Raw genomic sequence first — 18913 nt, 5'->3', positions numbered from 1 at the left:
GTGTGCGCATGTATCTGTGCATATATCTGCGTGTCTGTGTGTGTGTGTAAGAGAGAGAGTGAGATATTGGAAGAATGCGCGTGGGACCCACTGGATATGTGTTGCTCTTTTACTTTGCTGAGCCCACACACAGCAGCGTGTCTCCAAAATAAGCCTTTTTTGTGACAACATTCTTCTCCATGTAGGGCAGCTATTTATTCCCCCCACGGCCTTTGTCCTTTTCAGACTTTGGTAAGCTTTAACCCACCTTCACTAAGAGATAATGTGTGTGGCGCATTCTGAAAAATAAAGACAAGGTTTAGAGGTGAGAGATTTCTGTGCAAAGCAGAGCGCTTTAATGTTGCCTTAATGTATTTTGATCAAGTGAGTTTTTTCCTGCCCCCCCAGGTGGGCATGTTAATTGCCTCCTGAACAGATTACCTGCTTTTCTCCATCCAGATGTATGAACTGCTCATTACTGTCTGTTATTGATTGCAATGCTACATTAGTTTTCCACCATTTCATGTTGGCCAACCACAGGAAGTTGCTGCATGCGATGATGTCATCAGGCTCATTTTGAGTCACTGCTGAATATCTTTTCTGGAGCTTCGGTAGTGGCCACTCTTACATCAGCAGAGGGCAAAAGCTCAGGTTCCATGACCGCTGTGTGAACGCCGGGACGGCTGCGTGATGACTGCAGGGATTGTATCGGTTTTCGTGGGGTGAGAAATGTCCTGCCCCTGCACCCTGTCTCCATTTCATCACACTTTCATTGCACCGGTTGGAGTCTCTGCTCAGGGCATTGCTATGGTGACAAAGAGGAGCGGCGCAGTTTGGCAGAGTGAGTTTGTTGAGTTCAGCCGCTCGGCGACTCACTCTGGCAGTTTAGAACCAAGTCGGTGACGGAGAGCACACCTTTAGCGTCTTCTCCCAACAGATGCCCAGGATCTCATTAAACTTTGTTACTTTGCATGCTCGTTCCTGTGTGTCCCGCCGGGACGGGCCGTGAGAAAATTCCTGTTATGAATGTGCACTGCGCTTCCGCATCAAGCATGGGTGACCTGTCGGATGGGGTGATGGCCTGCATGCGGTGCGGACCGGAGAAAGGTGCGTCTCCGTCTGGTGAGGGAGTGGTAGTGTCTGGCGTGGCTGGGGCCTTCTCCGCTGATCACGGCTCCACGTTGAGGGTCTGAAAGGCTCAGTGCGGGCAGCATGATGACCCCTACTATCCCGTTGCCTGTGCGGTGCCCAGCGCTGCCATCCGAGCGGGACAGGGCCGAACGGGCCTGACAGCAGATCGGCTAGGTCCCGAACCAGGAGTCACAGTGGGACGGCAGAACAGTATCAGAACGCACGGCCCACGGACCCTGGCTGTCGGCCGCCTGGTGCTGTCTGCCAGGGCTGTCACAGGAGAGCCATTAAAGAGGTGGCTTTCAAGGCACTGGGCTGAAACGTGAATGATTTAACATACAGTACAGACATCAGTAAACGTGACTAAAAGCACCATGTGTTTTGCTTGAAGAATAAACAAAAACGAAAAAAAAAATCAACCACAACCAAAAAGCAACAGCCAAGGTCATTTCCGTTACACTGTCCCCATCTGGATGGGTGCGTGTCCTAGTATGCTGGGGCCGTGCTGTGCTCTTTATGAATGGCTCTAGAGTCTCTGGGATTGTTAGGAATGTTATTTACAGTAGAGACAGCAATGAGTGTGCAGGCGTTAGAGAGCACGCTGACCTGATAGACCTAATAAGGAGTTATATGGGCCATCCGTACAAAGGCCGTTGGATGGAGCAGAGAGCAGGCAGCCAGCAGAGACATTAGGCAGTGATGCGGTATCGTGTGTGGAAGGGTGTGCCCACTGGTGGGTGTGGCTGTTGGAGGGTGTGGTTAACAGGGGTGTTGCACTTAGAAGGTCGCGTAGTGCATGTGGGAAATTAGGCCGTGTTTTAAGCGGCAGATGTAAGGGACGTGTCCTGACCTAGTTAAAACTCGCTCTTATGAGTACTGACCAATTATGAGTACCAAGCAGTAAAGAGGGGCCTGATTTTGTTTGTTTGTCATTCTTTCTAGTCATTTGTTTTTCAAAACCCAGTTAACTTTCCGTTTGTGAAATGCGTTCCTCATGGTAACTCTTCTGCAAATTCGAATTTGTTACTTAAGCACAGTAAACCTTCATTCTGGTTTAGGCTCTTTTCTGTGTTAGTGAAAAATAAGAGCTTTAAGGAACTGGAGCTGCATGCCTCCCCACGGCGTTCCAGAAGTGAACTGAGACCTACACCCCCCCAGTGTTTCAGCCCACTGTTTGTGTCTCTCTGTTGGACAGGGTTATCAGATTGCATTTGAAATGAAACCCGAGATTCTGCATGTGTCAGTAATTGATGAAGGTGTGGTGTTATGGGGCACCTCTTGGTTTCACTCTCTGCATAGACATGCACTGGGTTGTCAATGCAAGCAAATCAACTACAAATTATGTCTAAGAAGCTCCAAACTCAGCGTCTCAGAGTCTTTTTGTGCTGAATGTGTTGATCTGCCGGGATCCTAGTTTGTCATGTGGAGTGAAATCTGCCCTGGCTGTTTTTAACTCATTTTCTGAATGATGGAGTGGCTAATCAGCTGTCAGGAAGCAGACGGTCTCTGTTTTATCCAGGTGGGGACAGGAAGTGGGCATTTATTTAACAGCCTGGAAGTTACTGCATTAAGCGGAAACCTCGTTTTGTGTGTGTGTGTGTAATTTCCACATTTGCCTTCTCCCCTTGTATTTGACGTAGGTCAGTCCTCCCTGCTGAGAAGACCAACCCGCTGCCTTAGATTTATGTTGTTCAGTTGTTCTTTGTGGTTATGAATTAATTATTTCTCTGTTAATGGATTTAAGCCAGATAATATTCAAGTATTTAGGTTTTAAAGTCATATGGTTTTAGGATTACTTCCAACACATTTGCAATGCAGTAAAGAATAGCCAAGGGACATTTGAATGTTTGATTAGCTACATGTCTGAACTGTCTACTTGAGCCAGAAAGAACACCCAGTCATAATCTATGTACAGTTAGAGAAGGCTGCCACCTAGTGGAGAAATGTCATAATGTAAACCGTACTGCCAAACCGTACTGCCATTGAAAAGTAACTGATGACATGTGTTTTGTTGTAGTTTTGTACCCGGCAGTACAGTGTTCTCTTTTATAAGAGCCAAAGCAATAGTACTTTTGCTTGAATACAATAGGTTTTAATTTATTTTTCACTTCACCGTGTGCCAGACCAATATAAAGAGAGAGATCAGCATGACAAATTATTGGCTCCTGTGATTTCCTGTCTATGACTTCAGATGCTAGCTGTAGCACATGTATGGATTGAATTAGTGTGGATTTGTATTTATTGCTTTAGAATGTGAATGTTTGGATGAATGCTCAAAACGTCCTGCATCTCTTTGTGAGGGTAGTCTCTTTAATCAAGCTGCATTACTGAGCTGGGATTCCAGAAGCTTCATGAAACGCTTTCAGCTGTTGAATTCTACTTTAGGAATAAAAGTACAGCGGAAGGCCAGAAAGCAACTGTAGTCCAAATGTTTGCACATTGTATGGGACCTGGATAAAAACTCTGTGCCAACATGAATCACAGGTCTAACTTATGCAGGCTCTTGTTGAAATTAGGCTTCACTGTGTAGCTGGTGAACCTTTTGCAACACATTGGTCTGCGCTGTGGACTTCCAGTCCTGCATCTCGCTGTTCCTTATCCCTGAGCTCCCTGTTCTATGTGTATGTGTATGTGTGTATATGTATGTATATATATATATGTATGTGTGTGTGTGTGTGTGTGTGTGTGTGTGTGTGTGTGTGTGTGTGTGGTGTGTGTGTGTGTGTGTGTATATATATATATATATATATATATATATATATATATATATATATATATATATATAATATTATATTATATTATATTATATTTTCTGCTGAATTAACAGTGTGTTATCCCAGATCACGCCTGCAGTACACCATGTTTCTATACTGCTGTGATTCATTGTCACTGGTGTTGCATCCAAATGTGTCCCCTGTTAGTGCACGTCGGGCGACCTGCAAACACATCTGGCACCTTATTTTGATGAGGGTGCAGGATGGCCACTGTAGCAAGGCAGATGGTATCGTTTACACACCTCCAGTCAGCCAGTGACATTTTGGAAGGTGGCAGCTCTAATCCTAGTGTAAACACGTGACCTTAGCTAAAATTCTTTTTACATGCAAATACATTTGCTGATGTAGTTGAATGATATGGGTGGATGACAGTGAAGTTGGTTGTATATGTGTCCCCTCCCCCAGTTTAGCCACCCATCCCCCACCAAGTGTAAATGAGAGGTGGGGCCTACTGAGTGACAGATCAGCAGTGGTGTGTGCCAGGTCTCAGCTCAACACACACAGGAGGAGGAGGTCTGCTTGTGTAAATCTTAAGTAGGCAAAAAAGACACACACACAGCAGGCAGGCAGGGAAGGAGGAGAGAGGGAGGAGCAGAGGGAGGGGTGGGTAGAGGAGACAGGGTGAGGAATGAGGCCGAGGGGGAGAGTGTAGCGGCATGTTGAGGAGACTGGTGTGCCGGAGGATCTGCGGAAGTAAGCGCCTCTCTTCCTTACTATCGGAGGGAGGGAGGGCGTCGTACGGCAGTGCTGGGTGTGGAACAGGAAAGGCTGCGAATGGTATCTAAGCTTCATCTGAGTGTGGCACTGGAGCAGAGCGGTGACTGTGGCAACGACAGCATTGTCACGGCCGGAGCCGTTAGTCTAGTGGGAGCGACGGTACTGACACGGCCGGAGCCGTTAGTCTAGTGGGAGCGACGGTACTGACACGGCCGGAGCCGTTAGTCTAGTGGGAGCGACGGTACTGACACGGCCGGAGCCGTTAGTCTAGTGGGAGCGACGGTACTGACACGGCCGGAGCCGTTAGTCTGGGCACATGCTGTTATCCGACTGGGCTTTTCCTGGTTTGGGTCATTGTGAAAGGGGAGATAAATGTGGGAATGAGTATTTATATTTCCTTAAATCCCTTGCTGTTTTCAAATGGTTGGTCTCTGTCATATATGATAACTGTGAGGCTGCATGTGTGTGTGCTTGTGTGTGGTGTTTGTATTTGTATTTTGGCTTTGTGTTTGCTTACAGTAATGTTTGCACGACAGAATATGTGTGAGAAAGAGGTGTTGTAAATGATGAATGGGAAATGATGTCTTCGGCAAGCTGCTCTAGTATATGAGTGCATAGCTGTGCGTGTGTCTGTCTGTGTGTGTGTGTGTGTGTGTGTGTGTGTGTGTATGTGTGTATGTGAATAATTCATTAGAATTGATTGCTGGTCAGGCACATTTCATTGCTCTGCCTCTTATGTGTGTGTGGCTCAAGGGAAATTGTATACACAGCTGACGGCTCCCTAACACTTCCACACTAAGGTCAAGCTAGACGAATCAGTGCCCTTCAGAGAGGAAACCCTTGGCCAGGGGCACCGTAGATAACTGGCACTTATGTCACTTCCAGGCTCACCCAGCATGCACCTGACGTTACAGTTACCCCAGCATTCACATAACATACAAGCTAACTTAGTATTTAATCCACAGCTGTCTTCTTGACTGAATTTACATCACCTTTCCAATACTTGAATCTGAAAAAAGTAAGCAAGCAGCTGATCATACAAACAAACAAACCTATACGTGGTTTAAAAAAGCTAGCTGTATCGCAGCACAGCTATGAGTTTGTTTACTAGATGTTCTGAAAGTTGGAAGTGTTCTGGGAAAAACTGGTTTACTTCCTTTTGTCGGTTTAAATTATATATACATGGTAACCAAAACAAGTCATGTAAAACTTCAAATGGTTAGAGATAAGTAAGTAATTCACACTTAACCTGAAGAAGTGTCATATTGTAATAATTGATTTGTTTTGTTTGTGGAAGATATGCCATATTTTACTATTAGTTATTTTTTTACATCTGCCAGTTATTCCACCTGTCAGTGAGCAGAAGCAGCAACCAGTGTATTCCTCTGAACTCTGTACAGCCAGAAGCGCAGCCGAGCGGGCTATCAAGTCCTCTTATAACCCAGATATAGTTATGTTGTAAGTAAGTAATATATGAGTTATATGTATGTCATATATGCATTTGAAAAAATCTCTGCTGTCTCTCTAGATAAGAACATAGATGATGATGATTCTGTGGACGGGGGGCGCTCTTCCTCATCCTCTAAGGGAGCGGCAGCAGTGCGGCGAACAGGATCCATGCATCGGCCAAGCTCCGCCTCCAGCACCAAGAGCACAGGTTAGCCCCGCCCTTTGTTCTCGAAGAAATAACAAAAAAACACTCCACTGGAGCTACGTTTTAAAATAAGTGCTGGAATGGAGTTCAGAAGGCACTCAGGTGTGGACCTGCCCGCAGGAAAAGAGGGCTCGGGTGCCGGTGCGGTGGACGAAGAAGACTTCATCCGCGCCTTCGAGGATGTTCCCGCTGTACAGGTGAGACCACTATACCCAAGCACTCACTGGCTTTTACCACCTGCTGTAGGCTAAGAGAAGGGAACTCTGGAACTCTGGAAGTTGTCACCCCGTCTGAAGATGAATGCAACAAGACCATTATCGTTTATTCCTGCTGATGTGTGTCAATATTGTTAAATATCTCAAAATTGAAAACAGATCTAAACTATTTTTTGTACCTCACAAATGTACTAACAACAGGTTTTGATATTTGGTTTTGATATTTTGATATGATTGGCCTTTATTTACAGTGTGTCACTCTCAGTTACAGCAATAAAACATTGTTATCTAACATTATAAACACAAAGCAGCTCGAACATTCAAGTTCTGACAGGTGATAGGCTTGATTCAAATTAATTTAAAATGGGGTGTCAGTTCCACAAAGGTGTTGCTGATTTATAAAAAGGTTTAGCAGTCTAAGGGTTCAGCCACATATTGCACCAACAGAAGCATTGTCTGTCTGTCCATCCATTCACCCATCCATCCATCCATCCATCCATTCACCCATCCATCCATCCATCCATCCATCCATCCATCCATCCTATGGTGTTTATTAAAAATGACTAAATATGCTCTCAGCTGTTGATGTCACACATGACTTTAACCATCTGAAACATGGCTTGCGGTGGGTTTCCTGTGCCACTCTGTTGTTCCGGCAGCAGTGGGCCTTGTCCTCGGTGCTGGCTGGTGAACTGGCAGTCCCGGCTCTCGTCCGGTGTCCTGCGGCGTGCTACACTGCTCACTGTGCCCTCTATCCCATCTCAGATTTACTCTAGCCGAGAGCTCGAGGACTCCATGACTAAGATCCGAGAGGTCTTGGCAGATGACAAACACGACTGGGAGCAGAGAGTGTCCGCGGTGAGCTCATTTGATGATGTCAGAGTTAGGCTTGGAATTATGAACTAAATATTTGATACAGCTGGGGTCTAAAATTGACCGACGTAGTATTCGGATGTGCCTGAGGCACTTGATTAATGCCTGGTTTGTTTGGGCATTTGAATTGACTTCTAGCTCGGAATACAGAGGGGAGCTTGCTATGTTCTCTAGAGCCTGAAGATGGATACCCCTTGTTTCTTCCATTACGCTGTTAGGGAGAACCTGTGCACACCTTCCCTGATGTGCTTGACATCTATTGAAACAAACGGGGGGGGGACCTTCCCAAACAAACAAATAAATAACCAAGGACTCATTCATGGTTTACAAGCTGATTGTTATTTCCTTTTACACACAAAAAACCTTCACTTCCATTCGCTATTCACAAATCAAAGCACTAAATTATGCACTGAACTGTAATGAACTGTCTCATCGGCGGTGGGCACCTGCCACCCCTCCCTCTCCCTCCCAGCTGAAGAAGGTGCGCTCGCTGTTGCTGGCCGGCGCGGTGGACCATGAGCCCTTTCAGCAGCAGCTGCGGCAGCTGGAGCCAGCCTTCAAGCTGTCAGCTAAGGACCTGCGCTCGCAGGTGGTCCGCGAAGCCTGCATCACCCTGGGGTACGCGCCGCCTCGCCTCGCCTCGCCTCGTCTCGCCTCTCGTTTCAAAGCGCATCGGTTTTCTGTGTTGAACGGGCTCAACGCACACACTCTGAAGCCACAGAGTGCAGGGAGCGCGTGAAGCGGTGTAATGTGTGTCCTTCTCCCTCCAGGCATTTGTCGTCTGTGCTGGGGAACAAGTTTGACCATGGCGCTGAGACTGTCATGCCTACCCTGCTTAACCTAGTCCCCAACAGTGCGAAAGTCATGGCCACGTCTGGTGTTGCAGCCATTCGCCTTATTATACGTGTAAGTTCTCACACACACACACACACACACACACACACACACACACACACACACACACACACACACAGACTGGTGTTCCTTTTATCTGTCCCACACTGTTGGAGCCCAGATTTAGTGGGCACCTTGTGCAATAGCTTATTGACTGAGAGAAAAACCTGCATGGGTGAGAGATTCACGCATGGCTGTGTCGGCAGTGCACTGGGTTGTGAAACCTCAGTGAAAACTCAGCCTGAAGTGTGTGTGTGTGTGTGTGTGTGTGTGTGTGTGTGTGGGGGTGGAGGGAGGTTTAAGGGGGTGGGATACGACAGGCCCCGGGGCCAGGCATTCACCTTATATCTATTAATCAGCTATAGCACACAAATAACTTTAGTGTTATTTGCTGTCATCGCTTTGCTTTGCTCATTTATTTCGTGAATGTGTCATTGTTATCGTTTGTATATACATAGAATAATGTGTACTTATATGTGTGTGTGTGTGTGTGTGTGTGTGTGTGTGTGTGTCCTTTCCCTTCCAGCACACACACTACCCACGACTCATCCCCATCATGACCAGCAACTGCACGTCCAAGTCCGTGGCTGTGCGACGGTAATGACGTAACCAACCTCTGTGGTCTGGTGCAGAACACGTGCTGACGTGCTCTCAGATGCAGAGCTAATCTGGTGGTGCTCTCTGCTGGTCCTAATGTGGCCCCTCCCCCTCTCCTCCGCTCCTCCCCTCTCCACTCCCCCCCAGGCGCTGTTACGAGTTTTTAGACCTTTTGCTTCAGGAGTGGCAGACGAGTTCCCTGGAGAGGTGAGACCGACATCTGCTTGGCGACCGTTTAGTGTTTTTGGCCGTCATCTCACAGGAGCTGAGGAGCGTTGCTGCTTTTGAAATTCACAGTGGCAAAATACAGCCGTGTAGGATTAGCGCTGGAAAGCACTGTGGAACATGGACATGCACTCACACACACACACACACACACACACACACACACACAGATACATACGTACAGTCCTGACCTTGGTCATCTCTCACCTTTTCCGTTTGCTACATTAGCCTAGCAGTTGCCGTGGGAATGCGGAACCGGCCTTTCAGCGGGACTTCCTGTGTGCGTGCCCCTATCAGGACCAGGGGCTTCATAGTGCAACAGATCTCATACGTGGTTTGAGGAGGGCAGCAGAGTGAACCCATCGATCTGTGCTCCAGCTCCCCCAGTGCTTACTGTAGGAGTGGATTCAGGGTCCATCTCTGGTAACACTTTCTTTTCTCTGTCCTCAGGCATGTGGCTGTTCTAATGGAGACCATCAAGAAAGGAGTCCATGATGCAGACTCAGAAGCCAGATCTGTTGCCAGAAAGTAGGTGCTTTGTGTTTTGCACTGCTGGAAGCTCAGCCTGCATATGCCCTTCATTTAGACAGGATTGACATATATGTGAGAAAATGACTCTTATGAAAATGCTTCTTATGAAACCCGAAGGAATTCGTGACCAACCTGCCCCACCTTTTCCAGGTGTTACTGGGGTTTCCATGGCCACTTCAGTAAGGAGGCGGAGCAACTGTTCCAGGCTCTTGAGCTGACCTATCAGAAGGCGCTGCAGTCACATCTGAAGAGCTCCGACAGTATTATGTCTCTCCCCCAATCTGACCGCTCCTCTTCCAGCTCCCAGGAGAGCCTTAAGTAAGACCGGACTTCAGCCCAGACAATTCCCTCTCTCTCTTGCAGTCAACCTTCCGGTGACATTTAATTGTGTTAATAACCTTTCAAGTTTCTGCCCTTGTGAGGTTTTCAAATGTAACGTTGCCTTCTGTCCCTCCGCTTATCTCCATGTTACCTTCTCCTTCGCTTTCAGTAGGCCACTGCCTGCTAAAGCCTCCGTGGGAAGCAGTGCAACTAGAAGTAAGAGCATGTTTCTTTACCTGTGTGTCTGAAACAAATCAGACAGTTAATCCGACCAGAGTGCTGAAATGTCTTAGTTGCTACTCTTCTCCAACGTAACAGAGAAACAAGCTTTATTTACCAGCGTCTTTTTTAGATTAAGTCAGCACATACGAATGGATTGTTTAGTCACTATCATAAACCTTAACACTGTTTAGTTAATCCTCTAAGCCCTGTTAGACACACAGTAAAACAGAGCACAACTGTTGTTATCGGGGTCTTTATTCGATGGTGGCTGCCTTTCTCTCTGTCTCCCAGCTAAGGTGGTTAGTACTCGAGTGTCATCCACGCCTGGCGGGCTGCAGCGGTCGCGCAGCGACGTTGACGTCAATGCCGCGGCCAGTGCCAAATCCCGAATGTCCGCTGTGCCTGCTGCTGCCCCCTTCAGCTCGGTAGCGGCGCTGCCGCCTGGCTCCTACGCTTCGCTGGGTAAACATGCTACGCCTGAGACGTTGCTCAGCTACATCCGTGAAGGAGCAGCGGTGTTCATGCCTGCGGTTTATCGTTTTTCAGCTCATGCCATTTTATGGTTGAAGCCAAATACCTACAGATTGATTTATGTTATTTATTTGTTTTCATATTTTATAGTAACAGTTATTCACTTTTTTTCACCTCCTATTTAAACATATTTAAACATTTGTTTATATTAGTAGATATTAGATACATATTAGCAGATATGTTTAAACATATCTACTACTTTCTGTTTTGTAGCGCTTAAGTAATAATGCTAATATCGTCCTGTTGTGCCTTTCCTTTGGTCCTGTTTGTATTTGCCTTAAGATGCAACTCCTGGTAATGTGGAGGGTAAGGCCTACGTACTTGTTTGCACAGCGAGTCTTGGTGTGTTTGGTCTGTGTGTGTATTTCCGTGTGTGGAGTGGGGGATGTCTGTGTTGTAGACATGTCTCTCGTTCTGTTCTCCTGCTCACCATGCGGTTCAGAGATGCTTAGCTCCAGTCTTGGTGCGTTTGATCCACCACACCCGATTCAGCTCACAGTCGAGCCAGTAAATGTCTGGCACCTGTCAGCCAACAGCACTGGCGCCCGGCACCTCTGTCTGTGGTTAATAAGACATGTCTGTGAGCGTCTGCATGGACCGTCTGCGTGGGGGTGTATTGCCCGTGCTCAGATTAGACGCCACTGGGGAGTTCTGTCGGGAGCACTTTTATTTTGCTGTGATGGTCAGGGCTGGAGGCGTGGGGCGGTTTGTGGAACTTTAGATTGTGGGAAAGTCTTCTGAGGCAGAAATGTGCTTGTGTTCATCTGCCACGTTGTGTTGGAAAGTGTCCATGTGTTCTTTGTGTTTCATGTTAGTATTGCAATGATGTTTCTGCTGGTCTTACCCACTGTATCCTGCGTCTTGCATGTACAGGTACAGGTTTAGGTTCTATGGATTATGGAGAAGAAGATGTTTATGTTGTGTAATTAGTGATTATTGTGCCAGATTATTGTCAGTGTGAGAGCTTTTTGCACTAGTGTTTATTTCAGAATTAGCATTTTCTGAACCCAGAATATCACACTGTGAATGCTGTCAGTTTTATGAAACTGCATAGGTGTGTGTTTCTGTACAAAGGATCAGGAGGTTTTCTGAAATTTAACTGTCCCTGCATTTTCTTATTTTAGTATAAAATTTGCTTTCTTGATTATTTGTGCACTAAACATTGTACAATGTGTCTCTTCTTCTGTCTCCCTCTGTCTTTCCATCTCTTTCAAGGTCGTGTGCGCACCCGGAGACAGAGTTCAGCCAGCAGCGCTGGAGGCAGAGCCTCTGTTACAGACAGTAGGGGGCGGAGCCGAGCCAAAGTGGTCTCTCAGTCACAACGTAAGTTTGTCTCTGACATCATAATCCACAGTAGTCATAATCAAGAGTATTATGTTAATCTTTCGTAGTTCTTTGCCATCTAGTTGTTTTAATTTTCCCCAAAGTCTTGACTGAAGCTTTAAATAACGTACATGGTGTTTTATTTATTTGATTAGGACAACAGTCTTTTTTTTTTTTGCTTTTGCTACGTTTGTCATACCATTTGAAGTGGTATGAATTTGAATACTTCTAATGCTTCTAATGCTCAGAAAGATCCTCTTTCTGTGCTACCACATCATAAACATTGGCCTGCCTTGCATTATTGCCCATGGCAGCGGTTGCTTATGCAATTATTACGACCTGCCCAAAGCATGCTGGGTAATGTAGTTTCATTGACCTTGTGTAACGGGTTGCCCTTCACTGCCCCGCGTGCTGCTCATCCATAAGGATCCAGGTCTGCTAATCCAACGGGTGGTAAGACTCACGGTACAGCAGCCTTAATGACCAGACCTCCGTCTGCCTTGATGTCTGCATGCCTCAGGATGCCTCCACACCCTCGCGTGTACCCGTCCTCCGTTAAAGCATGAGCTGTTCCTCCAGCACCCCTCCCCAGGATTCGTGTAGATCATGGGAAAGATGAGTTAGCCAGTCAGATGTTCTTGCTTTTGTTGCGTTTTGCTGGTATGCTGATGGCCCGCATTGTGTGTGATGTGTCACTGGTGAATTTGGTGATGGTGATGTGGTCAGTTTGCGTTTTGGGCTTTTAGGACGTTCTTTAAGGACCTCTCTGCATGTCCGTGACCCAGAAAAGCTAAAGCTAAATTACCCATTATGCGTTATTATAATAATATGATCCCTTTTGGTTAGATATGTTAACATTTTCTGCTTTTATGTGTTTCTATGTATAGCTGGGAGTCGCTCCAGCTCTCCCGGGAAGCTAATTGGTCAGTCATATGGAAAAATCTCTCGTGCCACCGGCACAGTGACGCCCTCCGAGAAGCGTAGCAAGATCCCACGGAGCCAGGGCTGCAGCCGCGAGACCAGCCCCAGCCGCATGGGCCAGGGTGAGACACACACACACACACACACACACACACACACACACACACACACACAGACAGACAGCTGCTGTGTGAAGTCAATACTGTGGACCCAGGAGGCACATGGGGGCAGGACCTGTCTGGAGTCAGAAGAACAACACGTGGATGCTCTAGTCAGGCTGGGCTCTAGTCAGGCTGGGGTGACCAGACCTGGTCAAAGACAATATTGATCTGAAACGTGAGCCAAGTCCTCAATGATCACACCGCGGAAGTTGCTTATATGTGAATTGAAGCAATGGCTCTGGTACAAAGAGTGACCTTTGGTGGAGTACCTTTTGAGTAGCTTCAGCTACTCAAATACTCAAAGGTATTTCTTCTTTTGTCCTGTCATTTCAGTGCTTTCTAACTTTCTTCTCATCCTTGTGTGACTGACCCTTCCTTGACCTTTGTCCTGTCTTAATCGCTGCACTGTCTTCTCTCTTGCTGCTTGGCTAAATGTGTCAATGTGTGATTGTGCCTGTATGATTGTACGTGTGTGTGCGTACTTGCATGTCTGTGTGTGACTACCTGTGTGTCTGTGTGTGTCTGTGCGTGTCTGTGTGTGTCTGTGCGTGTGTGTGTCTGTGTGTGTGTGTGTCTGTGTGTGTGTGTGTGTGTGTGTGTGTGTGTGTGTGTGTGTGTGTTAGTGCGGGGTAGTCGTATCCCGCGGCCTAGTATGAGTCAGGGCTGCAGTCGTGACACAAGCAGGGAGAGCAGCAGAGATACCAGCCCCGCACGGGGCTTCACCCCCCTTGGTGAGTCTCACACAGACACACACACACACACACACACACACACACACACACACACACACATACATACACACACACACAAAAACACAGACACACACACACACACACACAGACACATACAAACACAGACACAGACACATACAAACACACACACACACGCACACAAACACACATACAGAAACAGACACATACACACGCACACAAACACACACGCACAGACAGAGCGAAAGCACTTTGAATATGGTTTAAAGACAACTATGAATTTAGATGAAGACTAGCCTGTGTGATAAATGTGAACAAATGAAAGTGGAGGTAAGCGCTGTTTGAGTGGTCAGGACAGACGGCGCTTCTGCAAGCCAGAGCTTGACTTCTGTTCTGTTCCCTTTCTCTTCTGTCTTTCCTGCATGCTGTGAAAAGAAGAATAAAAATATATATTGGCGTAAAACATATTGGAAAAATTCTCCTATAATAATATTTCTTCTAATTAAAAATAATGTTTCGTTAAAAATAATCACAAGTGGCCACTTATGGCACTTCCTATAGCTTAGATGAATGGGTCGTAAGATCTGAGTATTTGGGTTTCCCGCCTCTCTTCACCCAGCGTCCCGGCGCCACTCTCGGTCTACCAGTGCCCTGACAGCGGGCGACACTCTGCAGACAGGTGATCTGCATGACCCGTTGAGTCACCCCGGCATGGGGTTGTACGGCTGCCGGGCTCCACACCCACAGGGGGAGCCAGAGAGCTAAAATTCTCACATTTCACACCTGCAGAAAAACAAACAGATATATCAGAGGCTGTATTAACTGAGTCTTGTGTTAAATGTCGTCTTCTTTGCTTGACGATGGACCGATATTTGCATCATCAAACACTCAAATTGCATCACTATTTCTAGTTGCAAATGTGATTTTGGATTCCATAAGGTGTGAAATGTGCAGAATATTTTTGTTTTGTATTTATGTGGTTTATGCATTTATGTTTTTAAGTTTGTAATTTTAATGCTGGGATTGCGTTGATTTGCATTTTTAGAAAATTTACATTGAATGATTGATTTATTTTTGACTTATTCATTGTTTTTATTAATTTGGAGCTTTAAGGCTACAACCTGAAGATTAGTAGAACTGAATTAGGTGATAACAAGCTGAAACAGTAAAGGCGTGCTGTGTAAACACAATCAATTCCTGGATGAACCGCAAGAAGACTGAATATGGTGTGTCAGACAGATCAAAGATAGAATCATGTCACATGAGTCATGCCCACCGCAATCTAAACAGGCTAAGAAGTCTTGATTTCAAAATCGTCTGTAGCACCAGGCATCAAATTGGCTTTGTGAGTGTTTAACTTTTTGTGTTTTGGCCCGTTTGGCATGTTTTTGTTTTTGTTTGTGTCATTGTATCATTTGTTGTATGCAAATACTTTTATATAGCCCTTGGGTTAATGGTTTAACAGAATGTTGTGAAGGGGATTCTTCTGTTACTTAACCCCTGACTTTCTCATCTCATTTCTCTCTCTCTCTCTCTCTCTCTCTCTCTCTCTCTCTCTCTCTCTCTCTCTCTCTCTCTCTCTCTCAGATCGTTTTGGCCTTATCCATCAGGCGCGTATCTCTGCCTCGGTCAACGCTATGCGCATCCTCAACACGGGCTTGGAGGTAGAGGCAGCTGTGGCTGATGCCCTGGTGAGAGTTCACTACTGTTGGCCGTCCAGTTCCACGTGCTACAAGGCCCACGATGGGATTTTTTATTATTATTATTATTATTTTTTAACGGATGACTATTGAAAACATTCTGCCTGCCAGAGGACCATGATTTCTTCCCCCCATGATAATTATCTCGAGATAATAATATTCTCCGCATAATATTTATAGACATGGTATGCCAAATGTCCTCCCTGCACCCTAGATGCCAACTTCATGCCATTCAAGCAGCGTTATGCAGCAGTAGCAATATCTATGTACCGTTTCCTCAGGAAGTCTGTTGTGTTTTAAAACTAGCTCATAACAATGTCTGCTGCTTCAAAAGCTCAGAGTCAATTGCTATATAGTGGTCAGTTTGCATCAGAATCACTCTGATCGCTAGTAATGGGCAGACGGAGCCTTTGGGGCTTCTTCATGGCTATGCCAGGTTCAAAGATTCAGAGCATTGGAGAATTTAAGATGATGCCAAACTGTGACCCCTGGTGGTTTTCTGAAGTGATAGCAGTCGTAGGTTTGGCGGTACACAGCACTGCAAACTACACAATACTACCATTTTCATATTTCCTAAAAAGATCTGATGATTATTATTAATGATGTTTAGTCATTAAGGTTCTGCAGTATTTTTAAAAACGTTTCCCTTTTTATGTGAAAATGTAGAAAATCAAATGTAACATGATGACGTGTTCTGAAACTTTTGAATGTTTCTTCCACGGTTTTTCACATTTTGAATTTTCTAGTATAAAGGTGACCAGGGATTTTACACCCTCTTACAACTTGCATAATAAAACAGTGGCAAACCTATCGAAACAGTCCCGCCCCCCAGTGACGTTCGAAGCTTCGGACGTCATTAGTCTTGCAACTCTGTGTCGAATCGGTGTGCTTTGCAAGAGTGATACAAGCTTTGATTTCTCGGTATCGATAGTCCCATCACTACTAACCATGGCACACAACTTCTAACTTCCTTGAGAAACAGATAATCGACTTGCCGAATAATGCTGAAAGGAATGCCACTTGAACAGAGCCTTGTTCTACATTTATTTTCTCCGGATAGTTATCTTGATAATAATTATCTTGGAAAAAAAATCAAGGACCTGAGGCAGGCAGATCTTTATTTTATAGTCATCCATTAAAAACAGCCTCACCATGTGCCTTTGTGGTCTTCGTAAGCTCCTTCTGGATTGTTGAGAGAAACAGAACACGTGGTTGATGTTAGCTGTTAGCACCTTGGTTGTTGACACAAAAGCGAAATTCCTGATATTTGGTTGTCTCTGCTTTCCTCTCTCTGGCTACCTAAAATGTCCCCAGCTTTTAGGAGACTCCAGGAATAAGGTAGCTAGTTATTTTCCTGGAATATGACCATTTTCCTCTTTTCCGCCAGAATCTTCATCACCCTCAGTTTCCATTGCCTGTACATAGAAACATCACTTACAAAACACAGAGGTTCTCTTATTTAGCGATTAACTACATTTTCAAAGCCTACTGACCCAAATGTTTTGGTTGCAAATGTTCCAGACAGTGTAAGAGTTAAACAGCTCTTGCACACGTGCAAACAATCATAAAATCCTAAACCCACTGCATGCCTCTGTCCTCATGACATCGTCAGCAGATCCATAGCTAGCTCTGCATGATCCGTAGTTCCTTGCTGCTGAATGAAACCCCGATCGCTTAACTTGAGTCTCACATGCGTGTTCATGTCCGGATCTCAGCGGAGGCCCGTGCGACGGCGCTACGAGTCCCCCGGCATGTACTCTGATGACGACGCCAACAGCGACGCGTCCAGCGCCTGCTCAGAGCGGTCCTACAGCTCGCGGAACGGCGGCGTCCCCCACTACTTGCGGCAGACGGAGGATGTGGCCGAGGTGCTGAACCACTGTGCCAGCTCCAACTGGTCCGAGCGCAAAGAAGGTCTCCTGGGCCTCCAGAACCTTCTCACGAGCCAAAGAATCCTCAGGTACAGTGGTGCACATAAAGACAGTGTCAGCTTCAGTTACAAAACTTACAATACAATTCAGCCCCTTTTCCATTATCAAAGAAGTGACCTGCGAAACTCTTTATAGAAAGTAAGACTGGTGAAATCAGTCTTCTCTGAGTACATGTTGAAACAAACATCCAGAAAACCTCCAGTAGTATAAAGAAATCACACGTAGCTGTTGCTTACTTACACGCTGCAACTCTCTCTTTTAGTCGTGTGGAACTCAAAAGGTTGTGTGAGATTTTCACCAGGATGTTTGCAGATCCTCACAGTAAGGTGAGTCACATGAATCCATGAATCAACCTAATGCTAAACGTGTTGCTGCTTATGTGAAAGGTAACAGCATGCAGTGTTTATGTGAAGGGTAATGGAGTGCAGTGTTTACGTGAAGGGTAATGGAGTGCAGTGTTTACGTGAAGGGTAATGGAGTGCAGTGTTTACGTGAAGGGTAATGGAGTGCAGTGTTTACGTGAAAGGTAATAGAATGCAGTGTTTACGTGAAGGGTAATAGAGTGCAGTGTTTATGTGAAGAGTAATAGAGTGCAGTGTTTATGTGAAGAGTAATAGAGTGCAGTGTTTATGTGAAGAGTAATAGAGTGCAGTGTTTATGTGAAGAGTAATAGAGAGCGGTGTTTATGTGGAGTAATAGAGAACGGTGTTTACGTGAAGGGTAATAGAGTGCAGTGTTTACGTGAAGGGTAACAGCATGCAGTGTTTATGTGAAGGGTAATAGAATGCAGTGTTTACGTGAAGAGTGATAGAGTGTAGTGTTTACGTGAAGGGTAATGGAGTGCAGTGTTTATGTAGAGTAATAGAGAACGGTGTTTATGTGAAGAGTAATAGAGTGATGTGTTTTGAGATGCTAATGAGCTGTTTGTTTACTTGCATGTCCTTCCTTTGGTTTGGACTACTGCATCAGAGAGTAAGTGTGTCTTCCTTGCCAACACAGATTAATCACTAACCCACGCTGGTAAATCTGAATCTCTCCGTGCCGTAAATGTTTTCGCTGAAGTCTGAAGTGTGCCGTGCTTGCGGCGTGTGGTGCCAGGTGTTCAGCATGTTCCTGGAGACGCTGGTGGACTTCGTCACGCTGCACAGGGAGGAGCTTCAGGACTGGCTCTTCGTGCTGCTCACGCAGCTGCTGAAGAAGATGGGTGCCGACCTGCTGGGCTCCGTGCAGGCCAAAGTGCAGAAAGCGCTGGACGTCACCAGGTCAGAACTCCTGAGACAGCGGGTCCACTGGGGCTGCTCATGTGTTCTGTAGCCTGGCAGCACTTTCCAGCAAAAGAAAGTCTACAAAGTATTTTAAAAAGATTGTCTTTAGAAAAGGAGCAGGCACAATATGAAACTGGAGGACTGCCTTTTAAACAGCTGTTAGTATTTTCCTGCAAAGCAGGAATAGATTGAAATATGAGTCTTGAGTGAAGTAGTTCTGGGGATATAGGAGTATCTT

The 18913-nt window shown here is 45.9% G+C and overlaps 1 protein-coding gene across 18 annotated transcripts in view; it reads left to right on the top strand.

Moving 5' to 3' along the window:
* Nucleotides 1–18913, top strand: part of clasp1b (cytoplasmic linker associated protein 1b) — a 41304-nt gene that overhangs the window by 12743 nt on the left and 9648 nt on the right. For 4 of the 18 annotated variants that reach the window (XM_081709927.1, XM_081709919.1, XM_081709920.1 and 1 more), the window contains 22 exons: nt 6130–6258; nt 6376–6452; nt 7236–7328; nt 7816–7961; nt 8114–8249; nt 8764–8834; nt 8982–9041; nt 9510–9587; nt 9741–9908; nt 10081–10127; nt 10425–10595; nt 10947–10970; nt 11880–11987; nt 12414–12452; nt 12875–13030; nt 13693–13800; nt 14399–14458; nt 15367–15470; nt 16794–16817; nt 17195–17439; nt 17673–17736; nt 18473–18672. In XM_081709927.1, the coding sequence (XP_081566053.1) occupies nt 6130–6258; nt 6376–6452; nt 7236–7328; nt 7816–7961; nt 8114–8249; nt 8764–8834; nt 8982–9041; nt 9510–9587; nt 9741–9908; nt 10081–10127; nt 10425–10595; nt 10947–10970; nt 11880–11987; nt 12414–12452; nt 12875–13030; nt 13693–13800; nt 14399–14458; nt 15367–15470; nt 16794–16817; nt 17195–17439; nt 17673–17736; nt 18473–18672 (2308 nt within the window). The remainder of the gene's footprint in view (nt 1–6129; nt 6259–6375; nt 6453–7235; nt 7329–7815; nt 7962–8113; nt 8250–8763; nt 8835–8981; nt 9042–9509; nt 9588–9740; nt 9909–10080; nt 10128–10424; nt 10596–10946; nt 10971–11879; nt 11988–12413; nt 12453–12874; nt 13031–13692; nt 13801–14398; nt 14459–15366; nt 15471–16793; nt 16818–17194; nt 17440–17672; nt 17737–18472; nt 18673–18913) is intronic. The other 14 variants (XM_081709936.1, XM_081709931.1, XM_081709937.1 and 11 more) reach the window with 12 other exon arrangements.

The sequence above is a fragment of the Electrophorus electricus genome, chromosome 3, assembly GCF_041902795.1.
Source record: "Electrophorus electricus isolate QZ-2024a chromosome 3, ASM4190279v1, whole genome shotgun sequence".
Classification (NCBI taxonomy): Eukaryota; Metazoa; Chordata; class Actinopteri; order Gymnotiformes; family Gymnotidae; genus Electrophorus; species Electrophorus electricus.
Note: the sequence above shows the minus strand (reverse complement) of the source record. Positions and strands in the feature narration are given on the sequence as shown.